Consider the following 15,444-nt stretch of genomic DNA (forward strand, 5'->3'; position numbering starts at 1 on the left):
TCCTGCATCAAATTCGCGGCTCTTACGTGGTAAAAATAAGAATGCACTGTACGCAGGAAAGCGTTTGTACGTTAAAAAGCATGTATTTGTTTATTCTTCTACCTCCGTGACTTAGAAATCTTTAATACAGTCCATGTCACTAATAATTATTACCTGATTTTCAGACTCATCGTCGCTCAATTCAAGTAATTTGAGTAATTAGTTTTTCAATGCGTTTCTCAATTCTCAACAATAACAATAACGACGTTAAAACACTACCAACTGTAACAATAAAACTTATTCCTTCGAAAATAAGTTTTGGAGCAAAAATCTTCCAGACCATGAGATGCCTACAATGCACCATAGCAGCAAGCATGCATACAAACACCTGTAAATAAATCATAAGTCCCATTGAACATAAACGTACATTTATGTGTTACATTTTAATTAGATGTGTATTAATCTTACTCTAACTGCATGATATAAAATGTATTTCCCAGCTACAGAGAAGACTTCAGAATGAAATGGGGTATCATTTTGAAACAAAACAAGTTCACCTCGTTTCACGTCATCCCATTGAGTCTTTGCAGATTTTGTTAAATTAGGGAAAACCAAGCGCAATGTAAATGGCGCAAATATGAGAAGGGGAAGCGCCATTCCTAGGATTATGTGCGAACCAAATGTGTTCATTCCTGTAGCACAAAGTTTTTTATTTCAATCATCTCAGTTTTATTCTTAAATTCTACATAAATAGAGGAAAAGAATTTTAGTTACCAATGAGTATTGCTCGAATTGAGTTCAGTTGTAATGAACCATCAATTCCTATAAATCCAGCATCCCAGTGGATTGTTGAAAAACTTGGTTGATGACCAGTGGCATAGAAGAAATACTCAGCAATGAGAAACCAACATAAGATAGCTGGATTTGGAACATGCAAAAGTTCCTCTGTAAAAAAAAAATAGTAAAATTAAATATTATACCAGACATTTTAAGTTATTAAAGAGTATAGTTTGTACTCACCAAAATTCGTAGCACTGCGAATTCTATCCAGAGCACTAACATACAATAATCCTATGCATACTAGATTCATCAAAATTACACTTGGAGCTATTACAAATCCAAGTAGTAAAATGTATAATAGGCATAAAAACATGCTGAGTAAAATAAAACATGCGCTGTAAACTGTTCCCAGTCCAAAAACTATTGGCATTTCATTTTCGTCTTCGCTCTTCTTTTTGTATAGAACATTTTTTATTTTTTCATAAATCCTTGGTACCGAAGTTTCCTCTTGGTAAATGCTTATACTGTCTCTCTCTTTTGGAAGTAAATAAACTGTTAATGGACGATAAAATATTAAGAATACAGCGTTTGCAAAAAGTATGTAAACAATCCATGGCAATGCATGTACGCGTTGTGCAAGAGTAGGATTCAGTTTAGAATTTCGTTGCAATTTCAGGATCCAAAAGCATGAAGTAGCAACAACTATGATCCCTGGAGTAAATCTGGCTAAGATCACACTTGGAGAATATCCGGATAAATTTCCGCAATCGCGAAGCCAAATTTTCGTTACTGTGATGTATAGAGCAAGTGATGCAATGGCAATACCAACAAAAATCATTTCCATGTCTTTTGAAACAATTGACCCTGCTTTTCCAATAACAAAGCTAACATAATCTTGTTCGTGTTCATTCTTCTGTTTCTGCTCTTCCCTATACCTCCAAAAGTAGTTTGAACTTCTAATTAGTAAGCAAATAACAAAGACTAGCAATGGTGACATAGAAACGTAGAGTATCCTCTTGTTTGACTTTCCCAAACCTTTCCCTTTTTTATCTAAAGTCTCAGTAGTACTCTTAGTTTTCAAAGAGTAAATGAGAAAACAAAACAGTGTTATGAGAAAGTAGGATAAAATTTTATTTTCTTCAATGATGTAACTGTTTGAAAATACACCAAAAACTGTTGCTAATAAAATCAGTCTTGAAAAAACACTTATTAAAGTTTTCTTCTGTCGAGATGCTTCATACCATGTCATTGAAACATAATCCCAATTTTGAATTAGTAAAATTGCAAAACAAATGATTGGAAGCAGACCACCAAAGAAGAGTGATGTATTTTCAAAGTCATCTAACACTTGCAGCCAATACAGTACAAAAATCGATGTCAAACTTATTGAGACTGCAGCGAATACACAAGTCAAAAAAGAAGATTCTAATACTGAATGCATTCTTTTTCCTATCAATCCACTAATCACTATGTAAAATGCAAACATTGAGCAGAAGAATAAAACTAGACCTCTTGACATTAAATTAGGCTCAAATTGCACCCATACTTCGTAACAAATTCTTCGCACTGTTGTAAAATACTTATCAGCTATATTTATAAAATCTTTCAAGTCACTATCACTTTTAACAAACTCTATCTTCTTAAAAAGTTCATTATATATACTCTTCAATTCTTCTAGCTTATTTTCATCAGAAAGAAAATTTTCAGATGAATAAGTATCTATGTAATGCTGGACTTGTAATACATTACGCCATACAGAATGCGCGATAAAATTAAAATCATACGACTTTAAAGGCTTGCTTGGTAATGCTTCAATAATCAAATTTCCAATATTTGAAAATGGTATTGGAATCCCTAAAATAACCGATATAGTTGGAACAATATCAATCTGGTTTACTATAAATTTTTTTTCAATATCAAAATTTGTGCTTGTATCTATTAGTGGCAAAGTTGAGTAAACGAACATGGCTGCTTCAATCTCATCTGCACTGTCACCACCGTGATCACCACTCTCAGTCATGCCATGATCTCCAACTACAAAGAGTATTGTGTCATTTTTGTCTTCATTAATTTTATCAATGAGATCTTGTATAAAAGAATTAGTTTCATTCAATTTCCTTAGCATTTCTGGGTGATGCATTCCATGCTTGTGACCGCAATGATCTACACCTAAGGTGTGTGCTATTAAAAGTGACCAATCTTTATTTTTAATTTCCTCGAAAATCCACTTCTTAACTTCAAGATCAACTGTATCGAGATCTGATACATCGAATGAAGGAGCAGCATATTCTCTTAAGAATTTATTAGGATATAGTTTGGTCCAAGTATCATCTCCCATAAAAATGTTTCCATTATCTATATTCTGCTGAACGAAATTATCTTCTACAATATTGTCTGCGGCAAAATTATTATGTACATCTATGAATGTAGGCAATGTTCCTGTAGTTATGCTTTTCAATCTTTGCATCGTTGTAGTAGGTGGATCAGCTATAAACTTTAGCAATTTAGAATTCTTTGGATGACTTTGCAATGTTTCGCTGATAATAGGAATTTTGTTTCTGTGAAAAGTGGATGCTGAAGCAGCATCGTGAAATTTGGTAACAAATTCATACTTGAGAGCATCTACAATCAGTAATATCACGCGTGCACGTGGCTTCAGACACTCGGTGGCAGCGAAAAGAGGATCATCCAAATTAATTAAATCATTTTGAGTAAAAGAACAGTTACTCTGCTCGGTTCTCACACTTCGACGGAGAAAAAATCCATTGGTAAAGAGAAAAAGGCCAAAGATCATGGACAAGGAGGCCCAGAACAATATGGATATGTAACCAAAGAGTCTTGCCATGGCTAAAGGTGTCTTACAACTTTCCGCTTTGTATACGATCTCTGTGAGAAGCTTTCATAACACCTGAAAATTAAAAATAACCACACTGTAACTGCAAGTTTGACCAAAAGCTCATAGAAGTACGAGCTTGAAGGTTAGAAATACAAACGCATTTAAAAACTCTTATCAGCGAAGTTATCAGGAAAAATTACCTTTGCCACTGTTGAAAAAACTACGTTAACATTGCACTGACTTGACCGTGTGTGCTTTTCTTCTAAAAGATTCAAGTATGTTTGTGTCAATACATCATTGGAATAGTAAACTGTCAGTAGAAAATATTTAAGGTTATGAATCGTATCACCGCATTATTATCAGTGTGTACTTTAAAATGTTTATTCTTCTTGGAAAAAATCATCGACAAAGAGGAAGATATGAGACATCGTCGCTACCTCGACGTGCGGACACACTTTTCAGTTTTTACACATTATAGCAAACAGCGCTGATGGTGCGACTGCAGAGATGGCTGCATTTAGAACTGATTCCTATTGGTTACCGTCGATTTTCTGACGTCAGCGCAACCTCAAATGCATTTGCTATGCAGATACATTGTTGCAAAGCTGGTTTCTTTTATCTTCGAAAAGTTATTTAAGCTATTGTTGTCAATATAGTTTAAGATTATAGCGAGTGAGTCAGAGTTTCTCGTGTTTTACGTTGGAAAAATTTTAAAATTAAAAACTTAAAAATTAGATTATAATCAAACCTTTTAATTATAAAAATAATAAATTCGTTATAACAAGTATTCCCAAAATAGTCAAACATAAGTATATCGCTCAAAACCCAAATCCGACGCGTATCCCCTCCACAGCATCATTCTATAGCTGCATCACACATGCCCGCACAGCATACAGAGCAGCTCAACCCCATATATAAAACGCATACGCGCGAGGGGTTGATTCGCGCAAGCGCTGATCAGCATCCCAGTAGCCTAGCGTCTGCGCGTGAATGTCCCGTCTAGGTTATGTTTATGTTTTCGGGAATCCGAGAAGGGGGACGGAAAAAAATGGCGATCTCGTATTGTCACTTGGCCCGAGGAGTTGGCGTTTGAGGCGAAAAAAGTGAAAGAAAACTCGTGAAAAATGTGATTGTCTCGTGCTCGTCGGCGAAGATAAGTAAGCGACATCGTCGTGGAGCGTCGAGTCTAGCGAAGTAATCGATTATTTTGCTCGCAAGAGTAAAAGCATACCGCACTGCACGAAATCCGATAGAATTTCTCTCTCCTATATACTTACCCCTCGAATTTTGAGAGGCTTGTGTGCGCGAGTGTGCGTTGTTGATGTCTAGATCGATTTTTTGTATGTCTACGCGTTCCTTTCGTCGTTTCTTTTGTGTTTTCGAGCTGCTTTTTTGTGTTTCGGGGGGTAAGATTTCGTTGTTTTGGGATGAGAGGAATATGTGAAAATGAGGTCTTGTTGTCGTGCAAGGCGAGAGAGAAAGCTTGGTTTATTTGTAGATGCATTGTAGAAACGAATTACACGTTTTTCCTCTGTTATTCTTTGTTGCTATTGTATTGTGTTTTTGTAGGGCGTATACAACCCTTTACTTTGAGAAACGTTTTTGTGCCTATATCGTGATCGTGTTTTCGTTTTCATGCGATTCTCTGGGTTGGATTTTTCCTTTGCGTTCCGTAGTGCATTTCGTTTTTCATTTTCTATTCAGGTAAGTAGGTAGCGCACGTAACCTTTGAGACGGCGATAAATCGTCGTTTCGCTTTCTGAGAACGAAAAAAAAAAAAATTGTTCATGATTATTGCGTAATAAAAAAAAAAACAAAGTAGAGATTAAATGCGGATAGTATTCGCGAGGCCGCATACGAAACTCTTTGCTCCGAGAGAGAAAAAAAAACAAAATATCAGATGATCGAAAAAACACGCGCAATGACTAATTCGAAAAACTTCATTTCAGGAGGAGCCGGATCAGCGCACGAGTATATCAGAGGTCCCACACACAAGCATATCCGCCTCTCGATGAATCGATGATCCGTAATCGAAATCCATAGCCAAATGACGGATCCAATGAGATTGAAAATAATCGTCGGACTGCAGCACTACTGCTTGGGGCGGCAGAAAGATAACAGCTGATCGCTGCCGGCCGTTGAGTAATGAGCGAGTCCCGGCATCTTCGCTCGGTCTCCGATTTGTACGCAGCCGACGAGATAGAGGTGCTCCTCCTTGAGGAGATTCGCGACCTGGAGCCTCCACCTGCCGCCTATTCGCGGCCTGAAGACATTCAGGACTTTGAAATTGGTACGTGCACATGCCTGTCGCCGTCGTCGTCGTCGTTCGTTTAAAAGTAGCGGATCTCTCAGGGCAGTAGCTCAGTTCAGTCGTCGTAATTTACATAGATTACGCGCTGATGTGCGCGACGACGAACAGCACTCGGCACTCTCTGCCCCCAGGACGAGATTACTTACATATTGTTCCCGCTCGTGTTTGGGACGCGGACGTTTGCGACTCGATGCGTGACTGCGCAAGGAAATGCTCTTCTTTCGCTTCCTTTTCAACGCGTAAGAGAAAGTAAAACGCTGTGCGCGGCTGTTTCTTTTTCTCCTTCGAGATAAAAAAAAGTACTCGACGACGATAAGCGTATAATAGACACGTCAAATCGATGCATCGGGCGATTATTCATTCCCTCGCGCGCGCTAATTTACTTCTGTCTTGTCTCTATTCGGCCGTCTCCGTAGCGCGCGCGCAGGTTCTTTACAACCGGCTGTTATATTCTGTTTCTCAGCTATGGGCGGTTCGTTCTCTCTCTTCTTTTTCTTCCTTCTTCTCCTTTCTCTCTTCTCTCTTGCGCGCGCTGTTTCTCTTATTTATTTCCCGAGCATTGTTCTCGCCTCCGAATCGCTCTCTCTCTCTCTCTCTCTCTCTCTCTCTCTCTCTCTCTCTCTCTCTCGCGACGACGACGGCGACGACGAGGAGGTATATATTGTCAGGCTAACTATTTAGACGCTGCCTGTGTTCTATCTCCATCGACGTATCATTTGCCATACGAGGCGCCTTTGAATTAGCCGTTATGTATGTGCATCACACACACACACATGTCGACTTCTTTTTCTTTAAATTGAATTTATGGCTTCCTTTTTTCTCGGAAATGCCTGTATAAGCACGTTTACGTATATACTGTGTGTGCGTTTCGAGAAATCGAATCACGATTGTATTCGGCGCTGCTCCGAAAAAAATCGAGAGTCACCCTCGGGACGATTTACAGGCAGATCGTTTTTTTCTCTCTCGCTCTCTCGGTATGTAAATTAATAAGCTTAAAAACGCGAGCGCGCGAGAGCGTGACTCTCGATTTTCTCTCTTATCTCATCTCCGATCATAAGTCTACAAACTTGCGTGTAAATATAAGCATCTGACAATACGTCTCTACAACGGTACAGCTCGCGCATCACGCGGGGGTTAACATATCTCGAATTGGTTCACAAAAGGAAACGTGCTTTATATACCTCTTATATATACACACCTTCTCTCATTTGAATGTAACACTTCTCGTTCTTCTCAATTAAAAAACGATATCGTTTGTAAATTCCGAATCGCGGCTTCGAGTTATGGTCGCGCTCACAGCGTGAGAATCAATTGCGAGCTCGCAGGCGGTCGACGCTAAGAAGCTCGAAAATTCGATATATATAGTTTTAAATAAAAAAATAAAAAAATAAATAACATGCGATCGACCGAAGTCAGCAACGCTATCGATTTAAACGCAGCAGGCAGCCGAACAGGAGGGCGCATCAGCTCTCAATCTTCGGAGCTGGATTCTCCCGGGATTCACTCGACGGTTCACTCCTGGAATTCGCACACGAATTATGGAAATTACGGACACGATCATCCACACGGATCGTCAGCTAACGCCATGCCTTGGCCAAGGACCAGCCATCTGATTTTCTACTGTGACATACAGGGCCACCTCAAGACAGCTACCGGCCTTGTCAGACTACTTCTTCTCGTAAGTCCCATTGCACAGCTCGTTCACCGATGATAATTTTTCCTTTTTTTACTTGTAGATACGCTCGCCGGGGTTAAAGTTCCTGGAAAGTCCATTAGAGCGCTGGAAGAATTCTATATCGCGTGTATGACCTCTGAGACTGAGATGCTTGCCCGAAGAGGCAGAAAACACCTAATTGCCTAAATGCAGTGGGAGGGAGGATGAAGATCTTAATAACAAGTTGGCTGAGAGAGAGAGAGAGAGAGAGAAAGAGCATACTCGCGTTCTCGCTGAAAAATCCGCGTGGAAAATATAAATTTCACAATTGCAGCCGATTATTTTTCTCTCTCGCTCGCTCGCTCGCTCGGCAGCTGCTCAGCTTTTTCACAACTACTTCATTAACTTGATTTTTATGGCGCCGCGCTCTGCAGCGGCCTGTTCGTTAATTACAAATGTATATTTATGCAATTAGGTATTTCGGTTTTGCAAAATCATTTGAGCCTATGCGAATGCATGTAATTATTTTTCTGCAGCAGAGGCAGCAGTTCCCGCTCGCGCGCGTTGCGTAATGTACTCTGCGCGCGTTCATAACTTCAATTTTAATTATGCGCATCGATAAACGATTTATACAAGAGAGTATGGTACATGTGTCAATAAAATGTGGCTGTGTGTCTTTTTTCGACAGCTATCATCGGCAGCATGTCTGGCGACCCTTTGTAGCTCGGGAACTGCTAAGGTCAGTCTCTTTATGCTACCGCTAGTTGGAAGGCTTCGCTTCATGATATTTGTTGCGGTCTTCTGTCTGTTAATAACTGCGCTGCTTCTGTTTTTGGACATCTCGCACGTCGTATACTTCTTTCCCTTTAATTGGGCACGACTGGTAAGGAAAATATTCATTCTTTTCGCCTCTTTCTATTCTCACGACACTTCTTTTTTCAAAACACACGAGACATACGAGTAAAAAAATAGTAGAATAACTCGCAGGTATTCGAAACGATTTTTCTTGCTTTGTAAACAATGTAAGTGCGCACATAATGATATGATGTGAAACTTGTGACGATATGCATATTTTGACATTCCTTACTATAAACGCTTTCTCTGTGTGCTTCTCGTCGCGTTTCTATATTTATGAGCAATGTGACACTAAATTTTGTCTCTGAAAATCTGTCTCTTCCTTTACTTTGATTTCGTACAAGCTTGTATAAGGTCTATATGAACATACCTAAAAATATGTGCATTACACGGCGCTTTCACTATTGTGACTTAAAAATTGATCTTGAAAATATTACACTATAGTTTTTAAAAACGAGATTATCATTTCAACTGCCAAAACCTAAAACTTGTGCTTTCTCGCGATTGAAGCTCGAATAATCAAAAAGTAACGTTTCACCTCTCGTTTCACAGAATGCCTGGATCTTCACGAGCGTCGGAATCTCGTACACGACGAGTAGCGCTTTGTTGGCGCTTTCAGTGTTCGACTATCACGGCGCGGGCTGGGTGCCCCGGAGGACGCGGTCACAGCTAACGGCCACCGCTGCCCTCGGGCTATCCTGTGCTATTCTATCGTTTCTGCTCTCTTGGTTGCACGGCCGACACGGATCCAGTTGCCACGCACCCCCGGGCGAGGACGACCCGACTCAGCAGCTCTATAAGCCTGTAGATAGTTCCTCCTCAGGGGTAAGTCGTTGCTGGTGTGAAGCTAAGTGATTTAGACAGGTGTGGATGTCGGCTCAGAGTGTGAACGACGTAATTGGCACTTTTATCGATGCTTTGGTTTGTACGTTGCTTTTTGCCCCTTACGCAGGCAACCCTAAAGGACGGCGTTCGCTCGACGAAGCAGCCGCCGCCATGGGTAGCCAAGAACTCGAAGAAGCACCGGACCAGCATGGACTCGAACAACGGCAACAACAAGCCGCGCAAGGACCACTGGGCCTCGGCGCGCGACCACTTCCTCAACACGAACCAGTTCGACGAGGAGCTAGAGAATCAGGGCACGAGTGCCGCAGCCGACAAGGAAAAGGACCAACCGGAACCGGAGCGTCGCCGCCAGCGTAGGCGTCGCGACGCCGACGGCAGTAGCGGTACTGGCGGCAACATGACCGCCAGTCAAACCAAGACGAGCTTCAGCACCGACGAGAGCAAGAAAAAGGCGCCGCCTAAGAAACTACCCATACAGTCGGCCGACAAGGCTCGACCGCGTAACTCCAAGGACGGCGCCAAGAAGACGACCACGAGGACATCCGTGACCAGGAGCGAGATCCAGGAGTACTGGATGCAGGGCTACGAGCACGTGCAGCGCACCGACAAGACCACTGCGAACATCGAGCAGTGGCAGTCGGCCGCGATGAAGAGCCTCGAAGAGAAGAAAGCCAAGGACGAGCGCTGGGCCGAGTCCTGGCGACAGCACAAGGACCAGAAGGAACCCGCGCAACCCGACGACGCCAAACCCTGCTCCAGCAAGACCCTCGAGCCCCTCAACTTTGCCTGAAGCATTAACCGACACTCTCCTTCTCCTCCTCTTCTTCTTATCAAAATGCTGCACTGTAATGCGCTTCTCTCGGCCATCGTCACACACACACACACACACACACACACACACACACACACACACACACACACACACAAACACTTTTCGAACTGTGCGCGGAAGCTACTACTGCGCGTCGCTATACATATTTACATAGAACGGCGGGTGATATAGAGAAAGAAAGAAAAAAAGTTAATAAAAAAAGTCTCGAAAGCCGCGGGCTGCGAATATTAAGGGGAGTCACTTTGCCGTTCCCGAGCCAACGATGCGCCCATCGCCTTTTGAAAAGGCCGCTGTCCTTGTCCCGCGAAAAGGCAAGGCGTTTTCAGAAGTTCTGAACTTCTGTGTACGTACCGCGGAATTCGAAATTTAACTTATTATTATATTGTATGTATTATCGATATAAGATCCTTTTTTGCGTAAAGCTTCTTTTGATGCGCGAGTTCAGGACCAAAGTATGCATTTATCGCTGTCGATTCTCTCGCCGCGGTGTTCAAAACTTTCTTTGGGACAACGAAGTTTTCGATTGTGCGAAGAAATTGCCTTCCTTCTAGCGCTGCTATGCACAAAGGCTGATGAAATTTAATTCCATTTGAATGAAAGTATCGATACAGTTTTATACAATTTTTCCTCCTTAGCGATGTACATGCAATTCAAACTTTCCTTTATCTTTATTCATTTATTCGTAGCCGAGAAAGATACTATTTTTGTACGTTCGATCGCTTATCATTTCACTTTGCTTAGAATAACACTTAGCGTACGCAACCAGTAGTGAAAATTGAGGGTAAGGTCATCGATTTCACAGAGCAATCAAAACTAGCTTTACGTACAAAAATCTTATTCCAATATCAAGATATAAGACGATAACTTGCGTTTCATTATCGGGAGAAAATGTGAGCCCTGATGAGACTGCCTAGCGTCGCACGGGCTGTTGATGCATGGATTGAATCTTTCTTTGACGTCGTTGGTCTGATTTGCGCACGTCGTGCTGAATTTTTCCGTCTTATTTCAGTGCAACAACAAGAAGCAAGAGTGAAAAAAAACTCGTCATTATAGTCATTTGTTCTAGTCACTCATATGTATCGTATCGTTATGTACCCTTACTTTGCTGTCGGAGTTTTGTATCCATCACATTATAAACAATTGTCTCGTCTACGTTTTTGTCGTGTGTGCTATACCGATACGGTTGATTTAAACGGTGTGTTCTACAAAGTATTACTCTTAGTTGTAATTTTTCATAAATGCACATTATCATAGTTATAGACTTTCTTTGCATTTTTATACAAGCATCTGTGTAATTCGTTCGATGTATAAGATGAGAGCGTGTGATTGTCGAGATATCAACAAAATATTATATAGAAGATGAAAATAACCTTGTGTTCGTATATGCGATACTATTATCGTGATACTGCCACGTGAACTTAAGAAATGGACGATACAGTGGAGTCTATCGTAAGTTCTGTAAAGTAAATAAATTCGGCATAATCATAATGTAAAAAACGACTGTTTTTACTTCAACGCTTCTCATCCCTCGCACAGCAGAATATGTTCGATATTCAATAAGAGATGCAACGTTTGTATTTAAATTAGAAGGCTCTTGATATTTATTAATTTCCCGCCATTAGTTGCCGGCGCGCTAAATCACGGCTTTTGAAAGGCGTCTCCGAGATATATAATATAATCCCACACGTGCGTGAAAGGCTTGTAACAAAACCGAGAAAGCCGATTCTTCGTAAAAGCCCCGAGAATTCATTAGATTTTATAATAAAAGCCGATTCAAAGAGATATACCTCGAGCGAGTGGGCGAGAAGATGCTCCGCAGCGTGCGATCATAATATCGCGCGTAGAAAGTGATCGGCGAAGAGTATAACCCAGAATCGGATCGAACAAATGATCGTCGTTTCAGAGGTTCAACATGCTTTCTCAGCGTTACAACGGGTAATTAATTACCCTCGCGGCGCCGCTAATACCGCTCGATTATTCACGAAAGCCAAAACTGTCGCGAGATATAAATTGTTGTCAAGCGTAAAAAAGCCCGGCTTTTTTTTTTTGTGCGATATCATTCTATGCGCTGCACCCGCTCTAACTAGAAGATAAATGCGTCCCCCGACTGTACTCATCAAAGCAGCTAGTTTGTACGTACACTGCCAAATAAAATTTCAGAACGCTGTGTACAGCGAATGATTTTTGTAGAAACTAGAGAAAATCAAGCGACTCATGCGCGCGCGAGCGCAGAGAAGAAAAATGATCGGATCGATCCGATAGTCGAGTATACACAGCCTGCGCGCAGCATCTCTCACGAAGCTTCAACCTGCGGTGCGAGTTTTCCGTGTCAGACTCGACTCGTCGTCGTCGTCGTCGTCGTCCTCCTCCTCCTCCTCCTATAGAGGCGTACATACACACGTACAGGTATACGTGCGGTATACTCGCTGCGGAGAACCGAAAGGCCACCGAGAGGTCACCGGTCGCGCAAAAGTGCCATGCGCGCGGCGGCGCAGCCTCCTCTCTCAAGCTCGTTCTTGCGCTGCACAGATATGTTCCCTCACCTCTCTCGCGCCTCACCTATACTTCGAGAGAGGAGAGCTCGCTCGCTCGCGCCTATATCTGTGTGTATGTACGTGCAGCCATAACTCGCTCGAATATCTATAAAATACAGCGGCGTAGAGGCGCGCAGACGCTAATTCGGTCACTTGGGAGAGGCTTTTCTCTCTCATCTTCGTCTGTTACATAGCGATGCGTGTATACCGATACTTTTTACCCTTTGTATATGTATCGTTGCGTAATCTAACGGTTGTGTGTACACGAGCGCGTTCTCCGACTGTTATTTGTGTATTATTATAAATCGGCGGCTTATGAACGCAGCGGCGCGCGAGTTGAACGATCGGTTTTGCTCGACGCTCTATGGAAATGCGCAGAGCTCTGACAGGTCCTGCAGGTGTACACGCGCATCGACGCCGTAATATAGAAATGTAATTCAAACGCGAAAAAATCGGCAGTGGCGGTTGCGCAGGAATCTCAGCGAGATTATATCAGCGACGAGGGGATTAGCGTAACCGGATTTATCAGTAGCGCGTTGCATTGTCAAAAGGCATTGTCATAGGAAAAAGTCAAGAGCGCGAGAACTTTCTTCCCGTTGAAATAATGGTATCAAGGTTGTGACGTTACGAGACTCGCGCTTATCAGATCTCCCTCAGCCTAGTTGCGCATCCGTATGGCGCAACAATAGTCGTGCACTGTGTGCTCTCTCGCTTATAAAAGGATTGAGCAATTTTTATACAGTATAGCGTACACCTAGAGAAAATCGGATCGCGAGAGGCGCGTCTCTATATAGTAGCGATCGGTATAAGTAGGCTCGGAGAAGCAGGTAGATGCAAAGCGCGCATAGTGTGTGCGCTGCTCGGCTCCCTCTCCTCTCGTTTCTCTTCCGAGCGGAGCGCCTCTTTCTCGCCGCCGATCGACCTCTGGCCGTCCTCGTGCTGCCCTCTCGCCGATGACCCTCTCTCTCTCTCTCTCTCTCTCTCGGCGGCGCGTCGACCTAAGACCTCGGTTTTTCTCTCCCTCTTCGCATGATAATCATTCCAGAGACACTATACAGCCTCTCCTCTCTCTCTCTCTCTATCTCTCTCTCTTTTATAGCGATGCTGCTATGCGCGCGCACGGGTACTTACCGCGGCGCATCTTCGATATCGCTCACATTTTCGCAGCTGTACATTCCGCTGTAAATTTCCGCTTATTTTTCACGGGAAATATATATATATTGTAATCTCGACGTATAATTTATGTAAATTTCACCGTCGGCCTAATTGAGCGACAAGTGTCGCCGGCGTTGGATTTAAATACAATGCGAACCTACATATATATATATATATTGTTGGCGGAGTGTGTATGCGAGCTGTATAGTAAATGCGTGCGCTGTTGATGCTAGGAAAAGAAAAAAGCGCTAGGTCAAGCGTTACTGAAGATCGAAAACATCAGCTCGGCCTCCGTTACGTAAAATATTTTTCGCCGCGATCTTCGATCTCGGAGAATATATAAGTACATAAGTATAATACAGAAAGAAGCGAAGTCACCGCGTCGAGTGGATTGTATATATATATATAGTGTATAAGCCGTCAGTCATTTTTTCGAGGCAGAAGAAAGAAGAATAAGAAGAAGAAGAAGAAAGAGGAATCCGGTTCGGCAAATTTGGATCGCGAAAAGCATTTGAAATGAGCGCGCTCGCGCAATTTGCGGCGCGAGCGGTAGCAATACACCATATAATAGAGGTCCGCGATGTATACGCGCATACGCGTAATGGAATCATAATGAAAATCAATCAGTGCTCGCGCGCGGCTAATTCTGTAAATGTAAAAACAAATATATAGAGAGAGAGAGAGGGAGAGAGAGAGAGAGAGAGAGGGAGAGAGAGAGAGAGAGAGAGGAAGGAGATGCGTAAGCGAGGGGGGCGAAGGACTATTATTCGGATTCCCACATCAAAAAGTCAATTACGCCCCGAGAGAGAGAGAGAGAGAGAGAGAGAGAGAGAGAGAGAGAGAGAGAGAGAGAGATGTGGAATAGTCAAACAACTTAAAAAGAAGCAGTAGCCGCAAATCGATCGAGCGAAATAACTCTCTCGCATACTATATACCAATCCTCTCTCTGGGCACTTTGTGCAAACACGAGATCTCTCTCGTTCTGTCTGTGTGTGTGTGTGTGTTATATCCTTCTCTCGGAGCGTCGGCGGCGATCCATTAAGGCGACTGGTCTCTTATAATTCAATAACAGCAAAACGGTAGCCAGAGTCGCCGCCTCTCTTTTGATGTGCAAAAGGCAATCACCGCAGGTAGAAAAGGGGCGCTTGTGCCCCCCTACCACTTCTAGTTCTTCATGCGCTGAGAGAGAGAGAGAGAGAGAAGCGAGGGAAGGACGAAATAACAATCCGGCGGCTCTGCGCTAAATAATGGCATTGAAAATTAGTTCTACCTGTCGGCCGCAAAATTATTGGATGCGCCCGCGGGGATCGGCTTTTCGCGACTGCGAATAGCGGAGCAGACAGTCATTTAGACCTGCTCCTGAGATCGCTTTTGTGCGCTATATTCAGTCCAACTCGCTTATGTGCAGCGCGAATCTCGCCTCCTTTTGCTTTCTCTCTACTCTCCGCCTTATTATATCCTGATGCGGACTGCGCGCTTTTTTCTCTCTCTCTCTCTCTCGTTTTTTAATAAAAGTATATCTCCAGAGAGGGACGAGAGCTACCGCCGCGTAAGCCGTGTCATTACGGAGCCGAGTCCTCGGGGTTTTATTGGATCGTCGCGTTACGTAGGTGAGCTGTTGGATGTGCGGCTATTGTAATTTCAGTACCGAGCTTCTGGCTG

General features: G+C 42.7%; 2 protein-coding genes across 5 annotated transcripts; one reads left to right on the top strand and one right to left on the bottom strand.

The window, feature by feature from the left end:
• Window positions 1-59: 59 nt before the first annotated feature.
• LOC100121397 (GPI ethanolamine phosphate transferase 3) lies at window positions 60-4,149 on the bottom strand. Its single transcript, XM_001604961.5, has 5 exons — window positions 3,796-4,149; window positions 1,000-3,667; window positions 754-924; window positions 448-671; window positions 60-367 (listed from the first exon to the last, which is right to left on the bottom strand). The coding sequence occupies exons 2-5, from the start codon at window positions 3,602-3,604 to the stop codon at window positions 182-184; spliced, it is 3,186 nt and encodes a 1,061-aa protein (XP_001605011.2). The 5' UTR covers window positions 3,605-3,667; window positions 3,796-4,149; the 3' UTR covers window positions 60-181.
• Window positions 4,150-4,582: 433 nt separating this feature from the next.
• On the top strand, window positions 4,583-11,590 carry LOC100121379. 4 transcript variants are annotated; one of them, XM_016988439.2, is made up of 6 exons: window positions 4,583-4,789; window positions 5,545-5,885; window positions 7,349-7,584; window positions 8,249-8,443; window positions 8,968-9,240; window positions 9,368-11,590. In XM_016988439.2, exons 2-6 carry the CDS (start codon window positions 5,741-5,743, stop codon window positions 10,049-10,051), a joined length of 1,533 nt encoding a protein of 510 aa, XP_016843928.1. In that variant the 5' UTR covers window positions 4,583-4,789; window positions 5,545-5,740; the 3' UTR covers window positions 10,052-11,590. The 4 variants fall into 4 exon arrangements, with proteins under 4 accessions (XP_016843928.1, XP_016843925.1, XP_016843926.1 ...); XM_016988436.2 differs by having other exon boundaries at window positions 4,584-4,789; window positions 7,346-7,584; XM_016988437.2 differs by having other exon boundaries at window positions 4,584-4,752; window positions 7,346-7,584.
• The last annotated feature ends 3,854 nt before the right edge of the window (window positions 11,591-15,444 follow it).

Source organism: Nasonia vitripennis, chromosome 4, assembly GCF_009193385.2.
Source record: "Nasonia vitripennis strain AsymCx chromosome 4, Nvit_psr_1.1, whole genome shotgun sequence".
Lineage (NCBI taxonomy): Eukaryota > Metazoa > Arthropoda > Insecta > Hymenoptera > Pteromalidae > Nasonia > Nasonia vitripennis.